This window comes from Lichenostomus cassidix, chromosome 4 (assembly GCF_008360975.1).
Source record: "Lichenostomus cassidix isolate B80296 chromosome 4, HeHo_3.0, whole genome shotgun sequence".
Lineage (NCBI taxonomy): Eukaryota > Metazoa > Chordata > Aves > Passeriformes > Meliphagidae > Lichenostomus > Lichenostomus cassidix.
This window is the reverse complement of record NC_139484.1, coordinates 66,919,715-66,947,475: the sequence shown is the minus strand read 5'-3', so window position 1 is coordinate 66,947,475 and position 27,761 is coordinate 66,919,715. Positions and strand designations below refer to the sequence as shown.

The window sequence follows — 27,761 nt, the reverse complement described above, 5'->3', positions numbered from 1 at the left end:
CAGAGGGGATCCAAACCATGGGGTTCTTGGTGGACAGCCTGACTTGTGTTCTCTTGAGGTTTCTCAGTGGTTAATTCCACTGTGTAGAAGTTGTTGAATAATCACTGGGTTGTGGAGGAAAGTGATGAAGTGTCTCTGTCATCTCTGGTAAGGCACTGTGCCCAGTTTAGGGGAGATGCAAACCTGCTCTTCTGCCACAGGAGTGCTGCAGCCATGTGGATGTTTGGGGTGAGGGAGATCTGCATCTGCTTTGTGAGAAAAGGGCTGGGCTACGCTGCAGCCTCATGCAAAGCAAAAGTCATCCTGGGTTCTAGGAAAGAGTATCAAACTCTTGCATTTTCAGGTATGACAAGCAATCCATAGAACAGTGATGGAATGAAAAGGAGAAGACCTGATCTATGTTCTCTAAAATTTGGGAAGTTTCAGATCATGGGACTGAGCAGGAAGCCCTAACCATCAGTGAGGTGCTATGCCAGACTGAGTTATTTTCATGTGATACAGAAAAATATTGAGTCTCTCAGCAGACACAAGGAGGCCACGTCTTTTAAAGATCAGGAAAAATGGATGTCTGTCTGGCAAACACATGAAAATCACCTGGAACATCATCAAAAGAGTTTTCTTGTTTCTTAACTAGGCATACTGTTATCTGTAACATAGCTCAGTCCAAGATGGATGTTTAAAAAGCTCTTGTGCATCATCAGATAGCACTTGATAGCTTCAAAACACTGAAAGCAGCCCTGCCATTGTCTGCAGGGTGTGTTGAAAGTGAGGCTGAAGCAGCTGTAATGGAAACAGCATTCTTGGGGTGGGTGGGTCCCTTGTCACCAGCTTTTGGCAAGGTAAGTGCTGTGTCAAGGATCTGCCTGCCTCAAGTCTGCATTTTGAGACACTGTGTTCTTGTCTCAGATCTTCAGATATCCCTGATGTTTCATGTCATTACTGATGGTAAAAAATACCTTTGTCTTTTATTTCTATTAAAGACCTGCTGTCTAGCTCAAACCAGAACCTTGATGTTTTGAACACTCACTAGTATCTACCTAGACTTCTGTTAAATAAAAATCCATTTGCTTCTCTTTAAGTAATGCACTCAAATATGGTCTCTGCAAAATGCAATTTCCATCTAAAGCTTGAACTAGACCTCATGAAATAAGATGCTGAGAAAGATTTACGAGTCACTGAAGCTCAAGCTAATGTGCTGATAGCTGTGGAATTTCAGATGTTTAAATAAAAGTACTCACAGCTGCAGCAGGAATTTCCTAATTTGCCAAAAGCCCTTAGAAAACAACCCTCCAAAATGGTAAGTAAAGGTTTAAACTATATATGTGCACTTGATTTTTATACAATTTTAAATACTTCTTGCAAACAATGAAAAACAATTGTGGAATCATCTTCATTGGCAAAAGTACTTCTGAGGGTGGAACAAGCAAGAGTGAGATGAACCTTTCTGTCTGCTCAGCTCCTGGGAATTCTCCTAAATGCATACACCTGATGGCACCTACTCTGCAGAATAGCTGCTAAAACCTCCAAAGTCCTCTGGGAAGTCTCTTACTGACTTACCCTCAACTGAGACTTTCCTCGGCTTCTAAGCACAGCATAAAGAGCATAACAGACCAGCTCCTGGCTTGAATAATCATTTGCAAGATTCAGTCATGTTGAGTGAATGTTTTACTTAGCTAAAGGCTGCAACACCAATTTCATTATTAAAAATAATGGAGGATTTGATGCAATGGAAAGCTGATTTACAAATATGTCACATGCCAAATCCAACTTTCAGGTTTCTTGGTTCGCTTAATGTTATTTCAAGATGTTAAATGGACCATACACTAGGTTGTTTTCTGCAGGAAAGATAGACTGCAATCCACTTTTATATGTTTCATCCTCATAGTAAGTGTTCAGAAGGAGCATAAAGAGCCATTTGAGAAGACAGGCAGTGTTTATAATAATGTAGCTGGGATTGTTTAAGAGCGTTATTATTTTTCCAGTGTATATATGCTGGCATAATGCTGCTTTGGAAGGAGTTATGAATGTATATTAATAAAAACTTTTTTACCAGTATAATTCCTCCCCTGGCCAAAATCAGCTACACAAGTATAAGCATATGTAAGTAAGCATAACTGTGTCTATATCATTACCAACTGCAGTTGGAGCCTCTTGTATAGGCAAACCCAAGCACTTCAACTCTTCAGAATACACCAAAATGACACCAGCCTTGATGTTTAGAGATTTGACCCTCTTTTGGGAAGAAGTTATAAATCACTTTTCCCTGCATTTGGGGCATAGTCCTTAAGAGAACATGTTTAAAGAGATGTCGTGCTTCCAACTAAGGCATTGGAAACTTTGCACTTTTTTTTTTTTTTGCAATGTCTCTCAAAAACCAGTTGTGTCAAGCGTGCCAAGTGTTTGATGTTGGTTTTCTGACAAGAAAACTTAGAAATGTATTGTTTGGGCTGATTCTGGATAACACAAACATTTCCATACTTTGATGAACCCTTGATGTTGTAGTCCTTTAGAGGAAAGATGACAAAAACATTAAACTTCAATCAAGGACCTTCTATCATATCTCAGTAGTAAACAGAAACTGAGCTACAGGGCAAACATAGAATCCTAGAATGGTTTGGGTTGAAAAGCACCTTAAAGATCATCTAGTTCCAATCCCCTGCCGTGGGCAAGGACACCTTCTATAAATCTAGTTATTCAGAGCCCCATCCAGCCTGGTCTGCAATATATCCAGGGACAGGGAGTCTACAACCTCTCTGGGCAACCTGTCCCAGTGTCTCACTATCCTCACAGTGAAGAATTTCTTCTTTTTATCGAATCCAATCCGATCCAATCCAATCCAATCCAATCCCCTCTTTCAGTTTAAATCCATCCCCATTTGTCCTATCACTACATGCCCTCATCAAAAATGTCTTTCCAGTTCTTCACTGTCCCATTCAGGTACTGGAAGGTGCTGTAAGGGTCTCCCTGCAGCCTTCTCTTCTCCAGGCTGAACAAGCCCAGCTCTCTCAGTCTATCCTCATAGCAGAGGTGCTCTAGCCCTCTGATCACCACCTGGATGGGAATTGGCTACCTCACCCTTGGGCTTTTGGTGAGCACCATCCTACATGACAGCACTGTAAACCCAGAAGTGCTTCTGTACTAACACATGGAGTTAATTTAGGACCAGAAGTGACAGTTTCATGTCCAGATTATTAGAGATATGCAGGAAAGAGATGTAACATAGAGACATTTCAGAAGAATCTGTTGACTGAGCTGGTTGCCTGGCCATCCATGGCATTTTTCTCAACTCAGGTGATGGTTGGAGCCTCAGTTCAAATAATGGTTAAGGGAAGTTGATTGTGAATGCATTTACTGGTGAAGAAATACATCCTCTAAAGCAGTGGGAATTTTACTCTTAATGTAGAAAATTGATCTCACTTTTGTGCTCAGAAGTGGACATAAGTTAAATGTAAATCCAATTAATTGCTTTTCAATTTGCTGGTCATTGGAGGAGACAAAAAGGCAGTGCTTTTCAAGGCCTGACCCAAAGTTCACTGAAGTTTGTAGATACTTCTCTGTTGTTTTTCATGGGCTGTTTCTCCAGCCTCTTAGTAAGTCTGTATTTGCAATGCCTCAGCTTCCATGATTCATTGTATTGCTCAAATTTCACACTCTGAGATGGAATGAATGTGTGATATCAGTTTAAGGAGAATAAAAATCATTAGAGAATTGTTGCAAGGACATTTGGGACAACCTAGTATTAAGTGAGGTTATGTATTTTCAGTTCATCTTACTGCAGGCAGTCAGTACGTGTCATTCCGAGAAGATGCAGCTGAGTTAGGATGATTTCCAGTTCACTGTAAGTTTTTGGGAATTTGCTGTAACAAATGAATACTCAGTCTCTCCTAGGAGGAGAAGGAACCTACTAGACATCACTGGGTGTGTAAAACAAATATCTTCCAGGGGATCAGCAACATCAGATGCTATTTGAACACTGATAAAACAAGACACAGGCAGCTCAGAACAGGCAGTAAATTTTACACTTTGCAAAACAAATGTCTTTGCAAGTGCAAATTCAGCATTAAATCAAAGCTTGTGGTCACATGAAGGTTGTCAGTTTTGTTTTCTCTTGTTCCTTCTTTTTTCTTGTGAGTTGCTTTTATTAAAATCATCTTTGATATTTCCTAGAGACTCTTCATTTTCTTGTTATTTTTAAGAGATATGCTGCTGGAAAAATATTGCTGTGCAAAGCGATCTCCTGCAGTGTCAAACTTCTCTTTGTTTTCAATGTTTTAAAAATAGTTCTGTATTTAAATATTCTCTGGCTTTGAAGCACTGAGTCATTTTCTTTCTGGTTCATATTGAACCATATGTATGTGACACAGTGCTGTACAGGACTTCATATTTTATTCATTAATTTATTTTGAGAGAGTAGCTGTTTGATGTGCAGCTATTTCAAGCCAATTCTACTTTCTAAACTCCTTCTAATCAAATTGGATAACATCCCAGTATAAATATTTAATTTTTAAAAATCCTGAACTTCTGATAATTTTTATTCTGAATTGTAAGTTTTAAACTCTTCTTCCATGCATGAAGAAACTGATGTTACTCTCATATAAACACGAAGACATCAACATTTATCTTCTACCTTCTAGTCAGCTTGTGCAAACATGCTTCAGTACAATTAAGTAGTTTGATGTTTGGGACTGAGTTTGGACATATGACAATGCTGTGTCTGCTCCTGTCTGTAGCTCTGAATAGTGGCTAAATCGAAGCTGAAATTGCAGACTTCCTAATGAATTTACCAAACTTTGGCCATAGCAAGGAGGGAAGTGTGGCATTGCCTGTATCTGAGGGACTGGGGTCCAGCCTCTGGGGCTGCCCTTGTGTCCAGGAGGGGCTGGAGATGGAGAGATGGCACTGGAGTCCTCACACAGAACTGTCCTGGCAGCTGCACCAAGGCCACTGGGATCAGCTGTCATCCCACTCAGGTGCACCATCTGGACTTGTGTCCTGAGCACAGACACCATTCAAATGCTCAGCTCAGAAATTACCTTTAAAGAATAGTTGGAGGGAGAGAAGGTTGAACCAAAACTGGCCTTTTAGGTCATATCCTAATGACTACAAATTAGGCTAGGAAATGAGAAAAATGGGGTGGTTTTCTCTTTTTTTTTCATTTTTTTCTTTTTTTTTGTTTGTTTGGGGATTTTCAATTATTCCTGCAGCCTAAGAGGGCTCCTGGCTGGGCTTTGCCTCATGCTGTTGTGTTGAGGCAAGCATGGATGTGCAAGTGGGAGGTTTTACAGGGAAAGTGAGCTACCAGTAAGACTTAGCTGCTTCCAGGATTAACAGCAGCTGAATGAGAGTTTTCCACATCACACTTAAAAACTTAGATTACTAGCCAATTATGGCTGACTTTTTGGAGTTAGCCTTTAACCCTTCTGCCTGCCTCTTTCTCTCTATTGGGGATATATACCTCCCTCCTTGTCCCTTAATATCTATCTCATGTTACCTCATCCCTTCCATCTTCCCACCAGTAGATGATTGCTCCTGGGAGAAGTACTTAGGGTTTTGTGTGGTCCAGTTCTGAAAGGCTTTGGATACAAGAAACAGCCTCTCTCCTTATGGCACAGCTTCATATCCTGCTTCGTTCAAGTGGTAGAAATTGTATTCCAGTTTAAATTTTCCTTTTTTCCTGACTTCCTCCTATGAGAGCCCAGTTAATTATACCAGGCAGCTAAGCCAATTCTCATTCAGCCAAATTGGTGCTGGCTAAGTCTAACTCCCCCTGAGCTTGGAAAAGCACCATGCATGTGACAGAGAGGTAAAGCAAAGATATTGCCCTAAAAGTGTCCAGTGGGTTTGCTGAGACCTGACCCCTTACACCTTGGCATAAGCCTGAGGGAAAGCAGATAGCCTGGCCCCAGTCCTCCACTGTCCATCCAGATTTTGCATCAATTCGATTTCTTTTTCTACAACCTGCTAAAAATGTGGATTTTTCTATCTAAAATAAAATAAACCCCTCTATTTTTCAGCCCACTGTTATTTACAAGTGGTAATCATGTGATTCCCATTTCTGCATTTCCCCTCCCCGTTTCACTTCCTGAATCCAGGCTCTGTAGCAAATTTGAAATGCTCTGTGGCAGGCAGTAGGGCACATGCAACATACCCTGAATATTTTGAAGGGATTCTGGAGAGAAATTTAGAGCTTATTAGAAGATGGAAATGCTTTTGTTTCTAATGTGCAATTAGGGAATTGCAAATCTTTCAAGAAAACCCAAATAGTCAGGATAAAAAATTCCAACAGCCTAATACCCATAGTAACATCCAGGCCTGGCATTTAAATTAAACATTTCTCTCTTTCAAGGTGTGATCCTTTTCACTCTCCCCTCCATGGCCACAAAGCAACATTTTACTGTCATTTGCCCACTTAGAAAACCAACTCCTTCTGCTCTATCAAGGATTCATGTACCCTTTTCTTCTACCTTTCCCAAAAGCAGGGAAAGGGTTGCTTAAAATCTGGCATTTGCTTTTGTAAGAGAAGTTGTTTAACAGGAGTTGGGTAAGTTTGGATTTTTTCCAGAGCAATTTCTAGCACAGCAGCTGTGAGGGTCCTGTCAAAACACCAGCCTGAATCATTTACTTGCTGTCCTTTGCCATTCCTCTATCTGTGAGCAAACTAAAAATAGAGATGAATTATGGGGATCCAAGTAACTACACTGAGTGGAGCATTTGAGATGATGGTGTGTATTTAACAAGAAATGTTTTATAATTGAAACAGAAATAGTAGAAGCTAAATATAGACTTCCAATTTCATTTGGACTGTGGAACTGGCAGTTTTGTTTTTATGGTGTTTGTAGGATTTTTTTATTTGAACCAACATGATGTGCTTTGATTTTTTTTTTTCAGACTGCAAGCATTTTGGTGAACCAGCATTACTGGTACACATCAGCATGGGCTATCTGGCAAGTACAAGTCAAATTTTAAAATCACCTTTTTTCCCCTTAGACAAAGTTCCTATGAAGAAAACAAACTGGGAAGTAGTGAACCCTCAAAGGGTGATAGAGGGAAATAATACATTTTTTCCAAATCTATTATTTTTGTTCAATTTTGATTAACGAGTCCAAGGTAGCTGTGCTTTCACTCTTGTTGTAGACATACATGAGTTACTTCCTCCAGCACTCATCCCAAGCCAGAAGAGCTCAGAGACACCTGAGTCAGGTGTGCACTATTAATTGCTGCCATGCTAAGATAGAAAGTCTTCTCCCATGATTTCCCCCTTGAAAAGCTCCCACAGAGATCACTGCACCACACTTCCCCAGGCATTGTGGATGTTCTCTAAATTCTCCTGGGCAAGTGGGAAGCAGTTTTCTTTTCTGAAGGGCAGATGTTGCCTAGTCAATAAAAAGCAAAAGCACATTGGGTTGTCATTGCCCTTGCATACCTGGCTGTTGTGAGCAGTTTGTGGCAAAAAAAAAAACCAGGGTAACAAAAAGCAAAACACCAAAGTTTCTTAGTCCTTAAATTGCCCAGTAAATAGGCAGTAAAACATCATGGTAGTCCTCTCACCTAACTGTAGCTGCCTATAAGGTAATATTTGGGTCTCAGTTAATCGTCTCCCTCTAAGACTGGGGAGAAAGAGGAATCATCCCATCATGACAGAGTAATAGTACTGCCCACTGGAAATGTGCCGCTCTAGTGGATATTGAAAAAGCCTGGATGCCAGTTCAGAGTCAGAGAACACTATTCTAAGTACAGAATTACTCAGAGAAACTTAGAGATCAATGTGGACCAATAAATAATTTGAAAATGTCTCTGTAGAATAAATTTTTTACAACCTTTTCTTTCCAAAACAAATTATTTGGCTAAAGATATCAACTCTACTTCAGTTCAATCTCAATAGAAATAAACAAAAAATATTTTTCATTAAAACCAGCAATTACTGAATAACAGGATATAACTTCCCACCACATCCTATTTCTAGCTGCAGGCCTTTTGAAATGCACCAGCATCCCAGTGGCAGAAGTGGCATTTTTGACTGAGCTCCCTGATGACAGAGCTTTCCAATAACAGCAAGTCTCATCTTCACCTCTCCATCAGGTCTGCCAGGGGGTGAGTTCAGAATTAAGTCAGGAGGGGCAGAGACATCACTGCCTCATCTTTCAGCCCTTCAGAAAAAAACAAAGAGCACATACTTGGCAGCACTTTAATTTCTATGGTTACTTATGAATAACAGCACAGCTGGGGAGCTGTTGCTATAACCCACTAGCAGAGATCATTCAAGAGGTCACACTTAAGCAGATCCATTAAAAAAACATTTTTTTCAGAGATAATAAAACTGAGGACTGTAGGTTGTACTCCTTACATTAGTATCCAGAGGACTATCCTGCTCATCCTAAAATTGCCCTCAATGTTTAGAAAGCAATCAGAGGGAGGATGGCTCTTTATTTCAGACACCAGCCAGGCCTGATGATTTCTGGACAAAATCTTGACCAGGAACTTGATTCACTTGGATTTTGTCAGTCACAGATGTTGATGTCTCCCATGCTAATGCAGGCCAATGCTTCATGCAGCTTGGAGAGGCTTTCTGGCCAGGCAGACCTGCATCAAGGCTTTGCTTTCTACCAAGGGGACAGTAATACAACTTTCCAGCAAAGTCCAGAAAAAATAATTGAGCAACCCTGAATCAGAATGATTTGGAAGCTCTGACACAGACTTCCTGTGCAACCTGGGTGAAATAGCTGGTTTGTGCTTTCAGTTCGGATGTTTATTTCCTTCCTTAGTTATTGGGGCAGCAGTCATGAAGTCATGGTAACTTCATTGCAATACTATATATCTTTAATGGATGGAACAGACTTTAAAAGCCTTTTGGCCTAGGAAAGCTTATTATTTTGTGTTTCACAGTGCCCTGTTCAGGAGGGAAGTGAAGGCAAAATTCACCCTTCTTTTTGTCTGCTTTGCACTTGCTATGGTCTCCTCTGAAGTAAATTCATTCCTGAACAACCAGGGATGAAGACTTTAAGTACTTATTTTACTTTTACAAGTTCAAAAAAATAGCATGTCATCACGGGATGGGAAGACCATTATTTTACATGCTTATGGGTAGAATTTTAAAGGACACTATTAAAAATATAAAATAATTACTGAACTTGGAATCACAGAATCATAGAATGGTTTGGCTTGGAAGGGACCTTAAGGATCATCTTGTCCCAGCTCACTCACCATGGGCAGGGATGTCACCCACTGGATCAGGTTTCTGCATTAATGCCCTGATCCCATGAGTCAGCCCACAGAAATGCATTGCTGCGTCAATGCAAATGTTGTGTTTTGACATTTTATTCAGTGTGATGCAGGATAAGTATCAGAAAAGACAAATGAAATCCATATAAGCTCTTTTTCAAGACTCTTCTTTCTGCATACTGTCCCTACACACACTGGAATAAGCACATCATCCCAAATAAAGCCACTGACATCAGTAGAGTTTCACCTGGGACAGATTTGGCTTACTTTTGCTAATTGCATCACTACCCTCAAGCTACACTGAACAATTCATTAGTGGCAGACAGCTGAATTTCTAAAAGTGTGTGTAACCTAACTCTAACCAACTGCACAGTAGAAATTACTCTCAGTAGCTCCTCTGGGCAACCAAGGACACCATGAAATTGAATAAATAAATATAAACAAAGAATGTTTTTCAATTCACTCTCCATCTGGAGAACTGGATATTTTTCCAGCTCTGAAACTAAGGCACCTTTGCACTCCATTATAGACAATCCCCTTACCTTTTGCCATCTCTGATGACCCCAGTGAATTCAAGAGCATTTCTGTGGATTAGAGATTTACCTTTACAGCACTTCCAAAGAATAAACCAGTAGGCCCTAGATTGCTAAATTTTTGAAAATTCCTGCTTAAATCTCCTTTTTGTTGCTGTCTAAGGGAAAGGTCAAAGCATGATTTTAATTGTTATTCTTCCTGAATTTTCCTCGCCTATTTTCACCTACCAGTTAAATTTCTACAAATAATGAGGCAATGCTGGGCACAGCTCCCAGCTGAGCAGAGCTGAGCTGCCAGAGCAGTGGCTGGGCTGGGGTGACAGGGACAGCCAGCTCATGCTGCAGCTCCCAGGGCCATTCCCCATGGTGATGTCATCATGCTGCTGCCCTGTCCTGGAGCAGAGGGGAGTTCTGTGGCAGACAGGGCTTGCCCTGTGCCAGCTGCCCTGAGTGCCTGACAGCCTTTTTGAACCTGCTTAATTTACCAGCAGAGGCTTAACTTGGAGTCTGCTGAGGCACTTTCCCCTGGCAGGTACACTCTGTGTTCCTTCCTCACTTTCGTCTCTAACATCACTTAAGGAGGAATGGTGTTGCTTCATTCCTCTTGTGTTAGACTCTGGATAAACAGGATGTTTCCTACAGAACTTGCAGTTTGACTGATGTGTCTAATATCCAGTGTAGGACTTAATAAATATTCTCCATCCAAACAATCTTGGTTGGCTAAAGTTTCATTTCTGGAGACACAAAAAGTTACCTAGTCTGAAATGTTATGGCTCTCATGCTCTTTCTCTCTCTCTTACTCATGGTCATACTCTTTCTATGCTTCAGGAGAAGAGGGACCATCACCCCCTCAGTGGGATACTGTTCCTTTTCCCTGTGATGGCTGGAAATGGCAGAGGCTGTGTGTAGATACTCAAAGGCTCTTTCTGGATCTCACCAGAGCTGCCTGGGTGCAAGTGCAGCAGATCTGGGGTTATATGACCTACAAGCATGTGCCCTACCCAATATTCCAGTCTGGAAATATACAACTTTTTATTGTCTGCAGAAAATGTGGGTCAACTCACAGCACCACAGAACTCTGAAATAGCTGTTCTGAACTGCACCCTGCAAGTGCCTGTTTCTGTTCAGTGGTTATACAGGCATTCTGGATGATCACCACAGCTGTACCATTCAGTAGATATCTGAGGCCAGGAGAGTCTGGTTCAGACACAAATCCCCTGCTGAATGTAAGTCTAGGTGGGGGCCTGCTCAGCTCATCTCTCGATGAAGTATCAAAGATTGTTATTTTCTCACACAGATACTTATCTACAGAGCAAAAATCCGAGATCAAATCCTCCATTTCTCCTACATGTCTCTCTCCACCCCAGTGTGTCCAACACCCTTTGGCCAATGTCCAGCTTGCAGACTGAGCCCAAGTTTTCCTTCCACCCTCCCCGACTTGTATTTGAGGAAGACCTACAAGTTCCCGTGCCATAATCAGAATTTTCAAGTTTTTCAATAGCTGGGGTTGTGCCCAGATAAGCACATTGGGACTGCATTTGTGAAAATTCCTGGTAGATGCTGACTAATGTGCACCTGCTGCTCAAACAGGTCCCAGTCAACACCCTGGCTGTGGTCTGGGTTTGCTGTTGTCTCAGAAGTGCTGACTCATCAGATCCTCTCCTGTTAAATGCTGGAGCATTCTCCCCCTTTGTCCTGGAACTTCTCCAGACCTTATCACCTCTAATAACACAGGGTTCCCAGGAAAACAAATCATCCTTCATGAATTACCTCACACGACAAGCATTTAATTGTCCTCCACCTCTGGTGATCTACAAAAGCTCCATGTAAATAAAGGAGCTGAATCATCTTTTTCCCAAACATTTAACTTGACCCAGTCTGGAAAAAAGGATAAGAGCAGAAAAAGATTTTTATAAACATACTGTACATGTCCAATTTGTCCTGCTTTAGCAAGTATAGCCAAAAACTAGAGAGCTGTTGACCAGTACTTGGTCGAAAGCTTGTTTCTTACACACACACACACATATATATAGATATATATACAGATAGTGTCTTCATGCTTTCTTTTTATCTACAAGGCTGGTCAAGCAATTATGTTTGGGGATAAAGAAAAGTCCATTAAGGCCTAAATTAAGGAGACAGCAGTCTAAAATTTAGGTGAGACCATGAGCAAGTAAGTTTGAAGACAGCTGCTGCATAGTCAAGTGGTGTAAATCCCTAGCAGAAATCTCTAACAAACTTTCTGTGGTGTAGCTTTATCGCCAAATCTCTTCATTTAATTAGTTAAATTTAATTAGTTTATTTGTTATCTCTTCATTTAATTAGTTATCTCTTCATTTAATTAGTAGAATAAATTACAAGTAATAGTTTATTTGACTCTTCATTTCTCAACTTCTTTATCTCTATTTATTTACTTTAACTCTCTAAATAATAAAATTGCTTGTGCAAAAGAAATAATTGCAATGGCAGTTTCTCACTTGCTCTGATTCCAGGAATAAAGACAAAAACCAACCTCTGATGCTTCACCTCCTGCCTTTCCATTCAAACCAGCTTCTACAAGTCCAGCCATTCTAGCACATCTCTGCATTTGATACCTCCTTGCTAATTTTTAAGCTCTCAAGCAGTGATAATGGTGATTAATGAAATGGACGAATCAATATCAGACTGAGAATAAACCTTTCTATTCGACACAGAAAGTATCCAGCGTGGTGAATATAACCTGAGAGCACTTTCACTTGCAGTGGCTGGTGGAGGTCCTGGTCAGCAGCCCTGGTCCCTGAGGATGTGTCACACTTGTGCAGTTGGCCACACTGCTCCTCAGCTTCAGCCAAGGACAGCACAGAAGGCTGTGTGCTGAGGGCCTTGTGGAGCACAGAAGGAACTGGAGCCCATGTACCAAGTCTAAACTCCTACTGCTGAGCTCTAGCTTTGCTCCTGACACCTTGGGATGCCTCCAGGCTGGTTTCAAGGTGCTGCAGTCAGAAAGAAGTGGTGAAGGATCTCCCCTGGGGAGTGCAGGTCATGCTAAGGAGGGAGCTGGGTGCTGTGCTTGCCTTCTCTGAATGAGTCACCTCCTTGCTAATGATGCCTCAATAATTTCTGGTTTTTTGCTCTTCATGAATCTGTAACTTGGTGTAGTTCTGTGCTTCTTACAAAGTGCTAAAAACCTCTGTTCCCAGCACCTTTAGCCAAAACAAAGCTCTCTCAATAGGCATTCAAGGACACATTCATTGCCCTAGGGCCTGAAAATATGTAAACAACAGTGAAATGGGGAGAGCAGGGCTGGGGTGGTTAACATCATCACCTGAGGGTGTGATTGGAGAATCAGGGACCAATATCCTAATAAGACAAAACTTATAAAAGGTCTTCATAAGGGCTTGTGACCCAGCATCCATTTTGGGTGTAGGTCCATAAGAGGGAACTTTGCTTGAAGACCTCGAACAAATTTGTCCGCTTTTTGTACTCCTAATTTGCCTTGGCCCCTGTTTCAGTTAGGCTGCTTTAGGCGTCACTGGCAGCATGGTAATGAAGGCTCAGCCTTACCCACCGAGCAGGGCTCTGAACTCTCCTGGCTGTTCATCACCATCCTGAACTGGAGTCAGTGGCTGCAGAGAGGAGCAAGATTTTAGATGCTCCTGTCTGCAGGATGCCTCCTGTCACCCAGCCCTGCACCTCTCTTGTTCACAATACACACACCTGCTAATGCCTGTGCTCTTGCAGTTTCCCACCCATAGTTATGCCATGCAGCTTTGAGTAATGTGATTAGAGTGAGTTAATTTAGCACTTCAAAAATAAAGTAAAAATTAATATCGGTGCGTTTAAACCAATAAACCTTTAAATTGGCACAGCAAATGTTTGTCCCAATCAAAGCAGATTTCTTGCTATAATTATTTCAAGGAAAGAAGCTTTTCTTGTTGTGAGAAATGGCTAAAAAATTTTAGGGACCATGTAATAATTCTGTATAGTCCAAGAAGATAAGTAGAACAGAAACTGAACTTTTCAAAACTCAATGAATCATAGCATGCAGCAGTGGTAATTTGACACAGAGCTTACACAATAGATTTCATTTTTTCTTAACAGAACAATAATTGAAAACTGACTTAGCCCCTTAAATAAACCAGTGACAGCTGGGAAAATCAGCAGATTGGCCCTTTGTGCCTGTTTATAGTAGATTTTGGCAGCAAGATAGTTGATGTAGTCTCTATAGGACGCAGCTATTATATCTTCCAGATGTGCTTGACCTTTATCTTGGATAAAAAAGCATCTTGCCATAGAAACTATCAATTTATATACTCTTAGCCCAAGTCATCAGCTCCTTTAAGGTTCTGAAAAACCCCTCTTGTGATAGTAATGCTCCCAATGCCATTCAGTACAGACATCTAACTTGTGAGTGCCTAGATTTTTCAAAGGCATGTACATGATTTAGCTCAATGTGCCTGTAGAACTTCTAAGAGGAGGAAGATCTGTAACATGATAAGGGTTGCTCAGGGCTTGCAGAGGGACATTCAGGAGGTCCTTCCTTGACTAGCTGCTCACAGTGGGTGGAAGTAGAAAGAAAAGTGGCAATGGCTTCTTCATGGATTGCTTTATTGTTTATTTATGTGTATGGGATGATGGCACTGTTATCTTTGGCTTTTTGGGGAAACTGTGTCAAACACAGTGCACAGGGAAGAGTTAACCTCCAGACAGCTCAATGCTCACCTGCCAGGCAGGGGAGAAGGGCACAGGCCATCTCATACCTCCGACTCAAGGGGACAATGGCACTCCTTTGCAATATAAATTGTTCCACTGCCAAAACCCCAGAGCCAGGATGGCAAAACAAGTTGCCTAAGGCTGTAAATGCACTTGAGTCACAGGAGGATTTTCAGTATGTTAATTTGTCTGTGTGGCACAAGGACAGAGTGAATGTCACACATCAGTGTTTATGGGGAGGAGAATAGGGGAAACAGGTAGAGTGCTGTGGGAGCTGTGAGCACCCTGGGCTTGGCTTGGAGGCACAGAGAGGTTGAAAGCATCACATCAGCTTGAAGAGAGGATTTGTTTTGCTGGAAAACAAAGCAAGATGTAAAGTTTTGTACTTGCTGTCACATACTCAGGTCTTGGGGCTAGTAGCTGAAAAGCCATGGCTACCTACCTCCCAATGTTTTTGTGGCATCTGTTAACCAAATGGTGGCTGAATGGCTTGATTTTCTGTTTCATATAGGTCAGACATGAGAAAGCCTGAAATGGAGTACAGGTTCAGTACAGGAATCCAGGCTGACTCACTCACTCAGAGAAATCCATGTCCTGGTCAGTGCATCTCAGACAACCTCAGTGCAGCACTGCATATCTTCTGTGACCTCCTTCCATGAACCAGTATTTCTTTTCCCCTGTGACCAGGCAGGCTCATAGATGGGACCTTGTCACCTGCTCTGAGGCCCTAGTGCTGCCACAGGGCCACCTCATTATGTGACTTTGCATGCAGATGCCTCGTGTTGGGAATTTAAAGGGCTGGAGGGAGGAGTGACAGGGTGGGTTAAGGTTACACAGAAGAAACCTTGCTGACAGAAAGACTAAAGCCAAGCTGCATGGGGCTGTGGCCCACCAGTATGGACCACTGGCAGTGATGGATATGATCCTGCCCTCTACATTCTGTAGGACAGGGAGATGAGTTTACAGAAAAGTGGGAGTATACAAATGATGTAGGGAAGAGAGAAAAAAGGGGCTGAGAGATATTCTCTCATGTCCACATTTCACATAGATCAAAAACCTTTGAGATTCTGTAACACAACAGTAAGGCAGTTTCAAAGGAGTAAGAGGATGCTGGAATATAGTTTCTGGAACAGCATGTAGCACTGTTTCTGAAGCTGATTTTCTGTGGAATTATTTGTGGGAAATTAAAAAAGAAACAAACCCACGGTTTGCTCAAATTTGACCTAAATTGCACAGAAATCAAAAATCTTGATTTTCAGCCTTTGTGTCTGTCTTCTGGCTCCTCTACTGAGTCAAAAATGCCAGCTGGCAAGAGATGGATGGTGCTTTCTGAGATGTTGTTTCTTGGAGATAGGAATATTTTCAAGAGAGGAGATAGGCCAGGCAAGACTTTGCTTCATCCTATGGAGCCTCTGGTATAATGTTGTTGGAGGACATTACTTAGTTTTGCAAAGTGGCAGCTCTAAACAGAGCTTTCTTCCTTGTTCTGCAGAGCTTCCTGAAAAGGACAAATTCTGTCTATAAATCCCTGTTTCTCTCACTGTTGTGGAAGATGTAACGGTACACAAACCAATTTATCTATACTTGGGACTTAAGTATTTTTAAATCATGGGGCAGTTTAGCACAGTATCTTCAAATAATGAGGCAAAACAAGAAGGCAGTAAAGCAATATGGTAAAATGTATTTCATCAAAATAACCAAAATGTTGAAATAGCAAAAGGGAAAAAACAGACTTTGACAAGTGGGAGGAGGAAACAGCTGCATCAGTTGTTACTTTGCTGTGTAAACAATTTAATGCAATTATAAATCTGCTTCTGGTCACACTGTGCTGTAAATAAAAAGTTTTTTCACATACACTCTTCCTCTGCTTCCATCGGAAGTCCTGCTCTTGAATCACAGGCTGTCTTGGCAATTCAATAGCACATGGTAAGCTGTGTTTGTGGAGTGACATGCAGATGTTTCAGCCTGAGCCTCTGCAGATGCTCTGCTTGTCTGCACTGCTGGGGATGGGCAGGTGCTGTCAAACCACAGGGTCAGGGCGCTGGGCTCAGGCTGTGCCTTGCACTGAGGCTTGGGGCCAGGCTAGCCCACAGTGCTCCCCTGTGACTCTTGCAAAATACTGCTCAGGTTTGACCCAGACCTGTGATCTTTGACAGAATTAACCAGTTTTACTCTGACACCTCATGACATTTCAAGATGAGGAAATAAGATCCTGAACTGTAAGTCTGGGTGACTCACCAGCATGGCCTTTTCTATGCTTTGGCTCAGTTAGGGGACACTTTGATGAAGCTGTCACCACAGGTTCCTGTGGCACAGGATCAGCCAGTGCACACCCCTGCACAGGGCACTGCCTGCCACAGCTTCTTTCAGCTTCATGAGCTGAAACCCTTTGTCTCAGAGACCACTGCTAACTGGAGACTATTCACTATTGGTTCTGGGTTTTTTTGGTTTTTTGGGGTTTTTTTTGGTGTGGTTTAATCCCTGATTTACTCTTTGTGCCACAGACACACACCAAAACCTGCATGAGACATGGAGGAGTTTGGATAGGTGCACAAATTCGAGGAAGGTTTAGAGAGTTTGCCTTTGAAGTGTGCAAACAGCACAATGAAATAATTTAAAACACATTGCTTCACTAATCAGAGTGGGTGTATACATTGAAATGGAGTTTGCATGAAACCATCAAGCTTTTCAAACCATTTATAGTTTACATTGCTATATGTTAATCCACAGACAATCTATAGCTCTGAATAGCCTCATAGCAACCACAGATCAACAAATGATTTCCCTGGGCTCTTAGGCATACCACTGCCATTAGGTCCTCTGATTTTTAATTAAGAGGAAATGTCTCTAAACATCTTGAGGTGATTAAAATGGTAATATCTTCTGTAAGACGCATTTGTTAAAATAATAGCAATTCCCCTATGTGACTCAAAAATATAACTGCAACTTCATTAGACAAATTAGATTTATCAAATTATTTTTATATGAATTTAAAATGTAAAGTATGCTCACAGTTCTGCTGTAATTCTTGAATGTAATAAGAGAATTCCCTGTCCTACATTATACTGTAACTCTTGATATAATGATCTTATTAACTTTTATTATGATTCTAATTAGTATACCATATTACAAATAGCTCCTTATTTTCTCTTTGCCATTCATAACACTTTCATAAGGAGATGATTACTGTGATAATGTTATGACTCTGTTAAAACAACATACATGCTAACCTGGCTTTAGACATTAATTTCTGGCTGAATTCTGACAGAAAGAAGTAGCAACCAGAAAGAGAATGATTTGAATAAGTGTGCTTAAAATTGTTTATTTTTGCTTCTGAACACACAAGAATGAGTTGTGTTTTGTAAATAAGCATGTGTCTGTGGGTGTATGAGGTCTGCATATGGAAATGTTGCAACATGTTGCAGTGAACCACTGGATTTTAGAAGTTTTTAGAACATAATATTATTCCAGGTGTTGCCTAGATACATACGGATGCAAAAAATAACTGAACAAAAATTTCAGCAGATGTAATTACTTAAAGCAGTGGTTTAAGGAGACACTTCCAGTGTGGATGAAAGCTCACCATCAGCCAGACTTGTTCCTATGTCCAAACCATCTCTAAGCTTTAAAACTCCTTTGAGTTCTCTGTAAAAACTATTGACTTCCCTCTCAAACAGTAAAATGTACTTACAGAAGTATGTGCCTGTTATTTCCTTCCCTGTGTCCTTGGAAAATGCACTTCTGTCCTTATCACTTCCATGCCAAATGCAAGGCAATATTTGCACTTTCTCTTAGCACAGGACTTGGCACTGTCCCTTGCTTTCCTTGTCTCTCCACTGACTTCATTTCTACACTAAGTGTAAATTCTTGGTCTTCACTCTCAAAACTCATCATAGTTTAATCCTAATTTTGAAATCTTTTATTTACTGATAGGATATTTACTCCAGCCTCCATGATGCCACTTTGTAGGCAGAGTACTGACTACAATTTTTCGTGTAAGCTTCTTTTCCAAATTAGGAAGGCCTCAGAAAATTTTGGCTAAAATTGGCAAATGGAGCATTGAGATTCCTGCACACAGTGCTACCCAGTACTGACATATTGATTTGTTTAAAGTGCATAATTTCTCGTCTTCTCTTTAAATTCCAGTGTTTCTGAGATATATTTGTGAGCAAACATTTGTGTACAGCACTTATGATGGTGGGCCCTGGGCTGTGATTTCATCTCTCATGAGTTACAAACTCTCCCCCTCTCTCCACCAAGAATCTACCAAAAACATGGGATGAAAAAATACTAGATTTCTAAAACAACACTACCTGCCTGTTCCAGTGTGTTAATAACAATCTAACATTGGATCTTTATTGAAGAAAAGGTGAGATTTCAGGACTATCACAGTTACCATTAATCTCGTCTTGAAGAACAGCATTTGACCAGATGATACTTGAGTTGCCTCAGCTCCTGTGACGTGGGAACATGTATGAGTGAGTTTGTATTGGACCTCCTAATTGTTTATCTTGGTTTCATCCTGGAATGGGAATTTGAATACACATGAGAAAACCATTCTGGTAGTTCAGAGGTAACATGATGGTTCTGAGAAATGGTGAGACACGCCTCACTACTAACAGTGATGCCACCATATTCCTCCCCACTAAAACAAGCTGCAATCAATAATGCTGCAGATTGAACTTCTCAGGAATGTGCTTTTCTGTAGAGGTTTTTTGCTCTCTACCCAACTGAAGCAAAATACAGCATGAGCCTTTTGACTCTGAGCTTTCTTAGGTCAAAATGAAAAGAAAAAAAAGAAAAAAAAAGAAATTTTTTTTTCTTTAAACATCTAAAATCCTGTCTTGTGAGATTAGCTGGTGAATCAAGCTTTGAATAATATTATTATGGGAGAAGTCAAGCAAACAGAAGGATGACTCAAACAGTTTACTGCCAGGACTATTTCTTAACACAGAGGAAGATCATATCTGGTTGCATATGGAATCCTCCCACAATGAACAGGGAGCCTGGCAACAGAAATAAAACTACAAACGTTCCAACTTTTGCTGTTGAACTGTCCTCACTGCTGAAGTATAATGAGAAGACACAAGAAATTTGGACACTGAGGAGGAGAAATTATAATACAGCTAAGCAATTCTGTGCCTACTGTCTTCCTTATTGTCAAAACAGACAACCTGGTCATTAGAAAGGTAAAATTCTCTTTAATTCTCCCTCCTCATCAAAAAGACCCAAATGAAACCCAAAACAAAAAGTGAGCCAAAAATATAGCAGGAAAATCCCTGAGCACATGCTCTTGCTGTAACCACAAAGGGCTGTGCAGGCTAAAAACGTGTTCTTTCTGCTCCAGCAGAGCCCAGCAGGACAGCCCTGCACCCCCTGCCAAGGGTCACCTGGTCACTGTCACAGGGCCACCTGGGATCAGAGCCCAGCAGGCAGAGCAGAGTGGCTCTGGCTGGATCTGTGCCCCTGGGCTGTGCCTTGGATGAACAGCACTGAGTGCAACTGACGGCTGGGAAAAAAAAACCATGGTTTTCATCTGCTGTAGAGCATAACTCAACCATGCAAATATTTATGTATTGAGCAAAGAACTGGGCCGCAGCTTGCTGAGTGTCTGAGGCACTTGTGTGTTTGTCCCACTGCCCCACACTTCTGGCTGTGCAACTCACCCACAGATTTAGGACTGGAACAGGATATGCAGCTCTGCTGAGCTGGAAGACATCCCTTTAATAAGAATTTGTAAAGAGATCAAAACAAGCACAGAAACCCAATTCCATCCTATATGTGTCAAAAATAAATTTACAACTGGGAATACTCCCCAGGAGATATGTTTTTCCTGGCTTCTCCCTCACACTAGTGAAACACAGCCAGTGCTCAGTTCTGGACTTTGCAAACACTCATCATTGATAAACTAGATGGAAAAAGCCAAGTGTTTGTGTGGGCTTAGAAATTATTTAATGACACTCAGACAAGTATGTTTTTGGAGGGCAGTTCATATGGCACCATCTGTTCTGATTTAAAGGATCTTGGTACAGCATGTAACAGAACCATAGACCCTGGTTTGGTCATCCCAAATAATGTGTATATGCACAAACTTTCCTTCAAAGTAAACCATATCCTTAAATCTCTCCCCAGTGATCAGACACAAATTATATTTGTTTTGATGTACAACATTTTGCTCTACTTTGGAGAAGACTATGATACTGCAATTGCTTCATATTTTAAGCTCTTCTTTGACATGCTAAACATTGAGTGGGCTCAGTTTCCTATTGTACCACACTTTTCTCTGGCTTTGAATTCAATATTTTTGCCCCATTCTGTTAGTTTGTACCCTGTAAGGAAAGCAGGAGTTTGGCATATGGTTTCTGCAAGTACAGATGAATACTCATCCACAATAGAGTTTCCATTTTCCAGGCAGGCTGGCATTTGGATGTGGCTTTTTTAAGAGTAGGATTTTAACACTATCAGTTTTCTGATCACATTAAGGTTATAATGATCTCTCATTTTCTTACTCTTCCTGTGATACTCCTGTAGCATTTAGAAAAATTTAAATTCTCTCCCAAATGCATTAGTGGAGGTCAGCTGTTAATGAGAGCAATCAGCCAGGGTGGAGACAAAAGCATTCACCTTCCCTCAGCTCTGTCTGACCTAGAATGACAAAATCTCTTTACCCCTCCATTTTTGAAGGAGCTGTTGCATACTTGGGTCAGCAAAACCAGTCTGGTTTAAACTTTTTAAGCATTTCAGATTATGCCTGTTATCACTTGATTTACCACTCCACCAATTCTGCACATTTTAATAGAAGAGATTTTAAAGTTATTCCCAGCTCACTGAGAAAATAATAAGCAGTGGCAGGTCTAGGATTATGCTTAACAACATCCCTAAAGCACACAGAATGATTTCTCCACTGGCAGCTTGTTGAGATCCTCTCAGTCATGAAGCTCCTAACCAATTCAAGTGTGTTTGCTGATAGACAGAATGCTGATTTTTTTTTTCCTGTGTCATGTGACTCTAACTATGGTGTGTTAGACATAAATGTCTGTGTTGCATGTGACCTATATGCCAAAAACAGTTTGAGAATACCTGGGATGAAATCAGGTTTGTCTGATAAACTGTATTTTCTGTAAAATTTCCAATCGATATTTTTTGTATATCTATATGCTAATTATTTTATTAGTTGAATCCCTTTTCAGGCTTTCTATTAATTTGTTTATCATAGAATTAACTTCAGCACTTTTCTTCCTTTTAAAATATTGGTAGAACAGCAAACTCTAATCTGGTGAAATTTCTTTGATACTCCTAAATGTAAGAGAAATGAGCATGCTTAGGCCAGTCAAATCTTACTAATAAAACCTTCATCATCTTTTGTTATATGGATCTGCTGATTTTAGTGTTTACCATAGTATGTTTTGCTTAACAGCTTCCTGGGTTACTGAGGGATTGGAGAGTATTTAATCACATCCCAGTGATAAGAGCATGTAAATACAGTGCAGAGCCACTTGTTGAATATTCCTTGTGCCTCTTTATAAACAATTTTGTCATTGAAGCTCATATTTTTGCCATAGAAAATTATGTCTGTCTGCAGATTCGTGTTTTGATTCTTACATTTTACAAAAAGAACACATCCTACAGTTAAAAGAAGATTCATTCTCAGGCAATGGCTGCCCATTTCTTGTGGACAGGCTGCCCCAAAAAGGTGCAGGTGGTAAGGCCAGGGCAGTGTATGCTGTACAGCACACTGGCACTAGGGTGGCTTTCCTCTGGGTGCCCTGAAACCTGTCCTGGCCTATGGATCACATCTGGAAATCATGGATTATGCCCCTATGACAGTCATGGGACAAACTCCAGATCCATGTTGGTTCTGGATCTTCCACAGGTTGTTTTCTAACTCCTGGTTATCTCTCCGTGGCAAATAAGCTGGAGGATCTGCCCTTCTAAACAAAACTGATAAGAATTGAGGCATTTTTCTATCCAAGAATATAGAATTTAAAAATATCCTTTGCTTAAAAGGAGGAATAACAATGGATATTTTATAATTCGGCAAAAAAGAGTATTTAGCAAAGCTCTGAGTAGAGACAAGATGACAAGTGAAATGAGCTGGGAAGGGCATTGTGCAGGAGGATGGAAGAACATGGGCAGGTGAAGGCAGCTAATGCCCATTGATGCTGGGTCTTTGGAGATTGCTGAAAATCTCAGCATATGCTGGATACTAAAGCTGACCATAGTTCCCAAACAAAAGATGTAAAAAATGTGTAAATTGTCTTCAGGAAATACACTGGGAATTTCTCTAGCCACACACTTACTAGTCTATTCAGTTAAGAAATACAGTGAACAAGTTCCTGACGGAACTTGAATTTATTCAAGAGAGATTCACGCTGTGGGAATGCTGAACAAATGCAGCCAGATGACTGCAAACATTTGAGAAAAAACAAGGCAAGGTAGTCAACAGAACTGCTGTTCTCAGCATTTATCTCCCTCTTTGCCTTGAAAGGAACTGATGTGAAATGCTCTGCTTGTATTTCATAAACCTGTGACTTGACTTGCTTGGAGAAGAACGAAGCTTTCTGCTTCTGTTGCCCCTGACAGTGCTGCAGGCAGCCTGCTGTGATCCAGCTGACCTGCACTGGGCTGGATCGTGTGGCTCAGATTATTCCATCACATGGATGTCTCATGCAGCAAGCTCCCCTTTGCCTATGGTGCTCTTCAGGCCATTGAACCGAGTTCAAATGATCTTACTCTGCTCTCAGCATAATGAGAATTAAGAATAACAAACTCCTTGTGGCCTGTGAAGGTGCAGTGCTACCGGAGGACAGATGGCCTCTGTAATGTCCACACGGCTGGGACTGAAGGACTGCTCATGCTGGCAGCACGGGCTGGCATGGAATCACCACTCGTGTTTGAAAGCACATTAAATCAGTGAAGAAAATATAGGAGCAAAGGCAAACAGAAGAGGAACTTGCAACCCTGCAGAATGCATGATAAATCATTTATTGCAGTGGGAAAGAGGCTTTCAGACAGAAATAGCAGCATATGAGTCTACTTATTCCTGCAGAAAACAAGCACCTCTGGGAAACCTGCATTCACAGAACTCCAGCTGTAAAGGATGGTAGGGCTTCCACCTGACCCACAAAACATTTCTCCTGAAGTTATCACTCCTAAAATGGTGATGTGAAATATTAATGTATTTATCTTGCCACATCAGCAAGGGAGGTGCATGAGGTGCATCAGTGTTCTAATGCACTTTAACAATTTAATTCTTCCTGTTAGAATCTTTTTGCTTTGAGTCACATCAGCAGAAGTTTCTCACCATAGAATAAACACCTGGTTTGGAATACCCTTGGCAGGTAGATGGTTTGACAGTCACAAAGCAGGAAACTGCCACTCTCCAGGAAAGAAGCAGGGCACTGGGGAAACACTGTTTTAAGGCTCTTTCAGGCCTACTTGGATTCAACTTTTGGTGCCTTCACGTGGCAGCTCAAAAGGACATACTCCTGTGGCCAAATTGTTTTGGACTGAAGTTATTTGACTGACTTTGACCCAGCTCCCCAACCAAGATAAAATGACACATCCAAGTTTATTTGGCATTTGAAGTGGGAGGGAAATGACTTCTCTGTTCTGCCAGAGGCCTCTTTTATTTAATATTGTACAAAGAGGAAGAAACTGCACATAATAATGACATCTTGTGGTGCTTGCTGAATTATAGCCCTATGATTTAGTAGATAATTGGATGCCAAATTTCATGACATCTTTCTCTTTCCATGCTGCAGCTCTGCAAATTCAAACTTAGAAACTCTCCTGATCTGAGAAGCTGGATGTGGAAGACCTATGGAACCTTTGGCTGTCAGTTAAAGAGGAAAAGGATATTTTTCTCATTTAATTACAATATTAATTACATACAGATCAGAAATTCAGTCACATCTGATTAAAGAACCTGATTACAGTTATCCACGTATCCATACTGAAAATAAAAATTTTGATAGTGTCAAGTGCAGAGTGGCTCTGGCCCATAGAATAAGTCTGTCTTTGCTGCACCATGGCTTAGCACTGGGTGTGAGAGTAAAGACTGACAGCATTTGCTGCAGCATGTGAAGCCTGACAGCTGCTGAACACCTGCACTGAGCTAGCAAACAGCCTTGGTGAGCAGCCACCAGCACTCCCTGGCCGGGGGTGCAGGATTTTTTAAAGAGTAAATCCCCAAGGCCTCGCAGTGCTTCTACTTACTGCAGCTTTGGTGCTCAGGTCTGTGACTCCTGCCCTTTACCAGGAATGCAAGGGTCCCACGAAGCTCTAAATTTACTGCGGACTGCATGACATTTCATATTTAGGGTCCATAATTGTGCTATTTAACTGAGTATCCCATTTTGCCTGCCCATAATAATTTTTGCTGGTGCAGTCTCTGCAGTGCTTGCTCAAGTTGAAGTTTTCAGAACAAGCAGCACCCTTTCCTGCCAATTTGTACAGTCCTTATCAGCAGAGGGGTTCAGCTTTTATCAGTGAGTTTGACTGTTGCCAAAATAGTTATAATAAGTAAGATTAGCAGGAACAGCTAAGGGATATATTTTTACAGCATCTCTCTTTATCCTGTCATGTGTTTGGTGAATATCCTTGTGGTTCACCAGGTCTCCAGGTCTGTGCTACTGTGACAGTTTTGCTGTGCCTTTATGGGGATGAAGTGACTTAAGCTCTATGCCAAATATCTTTGTGTTTTCTTCTGGGCTACCAAGGCCTCATATACAGACTTACAATTTATATGCAAGATTTACACACAGCTCTTTCCCAGCTGTGAGGAAGGAGGCAAGAAAAGACCATGTCACTTACAAAGAGCTCAGAGGTGATGGTGAAATCACCCACATGTATGACAGTGAAATAATGCTGCTGATCAGCACTGATAGTAGACAATATGGAGTGGCAGACCACAGAGCATGGAATTTCTTTCCCAGTTGGGTTTTTCACTGCCAGAGCTCCTGGCATTCACACTGGATACTTGGCATAAGGAGCTCTGCTTGTTTCCTTCAGATCTGCAAAAATGCAGGCAGGAGACACTTGTTGGATTCCCTATTGGTGCAAAGAACTGCTAAAGATAATCATGAGACCCCTGACTCCATTAATATCTAATGATAGGTGTGTAGCTGTAGTGATCTATTCTTTTTTTTCCATAGAACGATGCCACCTATTGGACTTTATTAAAAGAGGCAAAACAGTTCAAAAAAAGTTAATGCTGGGTTGTTTTTCTTTCTGCAAAGAAGGTTAAACTTTCCTATAGTTCAATAGCAAGAAAAAGAGCTGCTATTGGGACATCCTGAATTATGGTAACTCATTAGAAAAGAAGAAATAATACTGGCAGAAAAAGCACAGGCGACTCTATCTCTGGCAAGGAAAAAGAAATTCAAGAAAAAAATACAGGTAAAGTTAAACAAGATAGTTTTTATACATTTTTCCAATGGGACTATAAACAACAAAGAATTTCAGGCTTTTTATTTGATTTTTTTTTTAACTGAAGTGTGTTGAGGGTGATCATTTTTAATTGACCTTGAAGTAGTGGTGGTAAAATTATTAATATTTAGGAGCACTCTTGGTCTGGCTTATGAAGCTATCTTTACTGAAAGAACATTCCTTTCAGCTAAAAGCTAACAGCCTGTGATTGTTTCCAACTTCCCACTTCTGAGCTAAGACAACACAGGGTGTGCCACTAATCAGAGCCATCTTTTCATATTGCCACGTTTCTTACTGTTTGGTTCCTTAGAAATTTGACAGCCAGAAAGCTCTCTAAGGCACCCCATGCCTCCAGGGATGGCTTTGTTAACATTGAAATGATTGTTTTTCCTTACTTCTTCCTTTCTTTTTTTCTGAAAGGCAATCCAGGTTGATTCTCTGCAATCTGAGAACAGGGGAGCAGAGGGGAAGATGCTCCCCAAATATTCTCTCACTATAATCATAGTTGATACAGGTTTTGTCTGGCCTGTCATAAATATTTTTTTTGCTTTTGTCAGATTATTCTTAATCCCTGGTGGCAAATGTTTTTAAATTATTTACCTTCTGTAATATGAAAATAATGACAAGAGACTGATTGGAAAATTTCTTTTATATAAACTTTGCAAAGCGGCAATCATGATGAATCTTCATTTTTTAAAATTTAATTGAGTAAATATGGATAGTGTGCAGATGTGTTGCTCTTGCCCTTGTCATTATTATATCAACAATCCCTGAGATCAAGTTGGACTTGATTTCAAAGCTATTTTAAAACTTGGCACCTCTCAATGCAAATCTCTTTCATTTTCAGTGTTTGACATATGGTCATTTCCTCCTGATGTTTGAAATGAGGTATCCAGCTCAGGCCCATCCAGACTGTTACAAGTTGTTTGGTTTACAATCTTGACTTCAGCCTACCTATAACAGGTTTATTAATACAAAATTCTGCCCACCATGAAGGTCTGTTCAGAGCTTTGTTGCCTTGAAGGATCTCTCCCCACATATTTTTATATAACTGCAAAATAATAATAAAAAAGGATTAATGCATACAGAAGAAACAAAGAAAACTTCTGCAAGATAAATTATTTAACTTACTGGTTGAAATGAGATTTTGATTGAATTTCTAGATAACAAATGTGAATAAATACATACAGGCAAGAATAAACAGAACAACAAAACACAGAATTTCAAAATACTGTAAGCATCATATTTCTGTATAAATCATTTAGACCACCCTTGGCATAAGAGCAGGAAACCAGTAACCTTTATTATTTCTTGTTTTCAACTTTACAGGAGCTGTATTATCAAAGGTAGAAATTTGGAAACAAGATCATATTAAGCTAGTCTTTGTTCTGTCCAAACCTGAGGACTGTGTCTGAAAGCACTCATGGATGGCTGTTGTTATCTTTGTTTCAACACATTTCTGGAAAGTAACAGAGCTTCTCTCCCTGATGTGAACTGTTGAGTTGAGCATAAGAAATTCCTCTCTCATAAGAAGATAGTTAATTTGTCATTTTACCAATTTGCAAATTTTTTGTGGGAGAGTTAAAAAGAAGCAAATTTCTCAAGAGTATGATTTTAGCAATATTTTTCAATTCATAATTAACGAAAGTTTAAATAACTTTATAGAAAAATCAGGAAAGAAAGAATATGTTTTCAGCAGTAAGATAGAATACAGTCAAATAAAATATAAATGCAGTATAAAAACAGTCAGTGAGGTAAAGTGAAAAGCTTTTTTTCTACATCAGAAGATGGTGTGGCCTTATATAGCTGCAATGATTTAAATAAATATTGAAATATAATATATTTAATATAAAAATATTTTACCGTGATTCCATGGGCTAATGTTAA

General features: G+C 40.5%; 1 protein-coding gene across 7 annotated transcripts in view; it reads right to left on the bottom strand.

Moving 5' to 3' along the window:
- ACOX3 (acyl-CoA oxidase 3, pristanoyl) overlaps window positions 1-27,761 on the bottom strand; it is an 82,825-nt gene that overhangs the window by 25,193 nt on the left and 29,871 nt on the right. For 2 of the 7 annotated variants that reach the window (XM_085059716.1, XM_085059717.1), the window contains exon 18: window positions 13,787-14,797. The exons of 1 other annotated variant lie outside the window; for it this stretch is intronic. In XM_085059716.1, the coding sequence (XP_084915842.1) occupies window positions 14,675-14,797 (123 nt within the window). In that variant the 3' untranslated portion in view covers window positions 13,787-14,674. Of the gene's footprint in view, window positions 1-13,786; window positions 14,798-16,105; window positions 18,967-22,723; window positions 25,460-25,845; window positions 26,926-27,761 lie in introns of those variants that run through there. 4 more of the 7 variants (XM_085059723.1, XM_085059720.1, XM_085059721.1 and 1 more) reach the window with 4 other exon arrangements.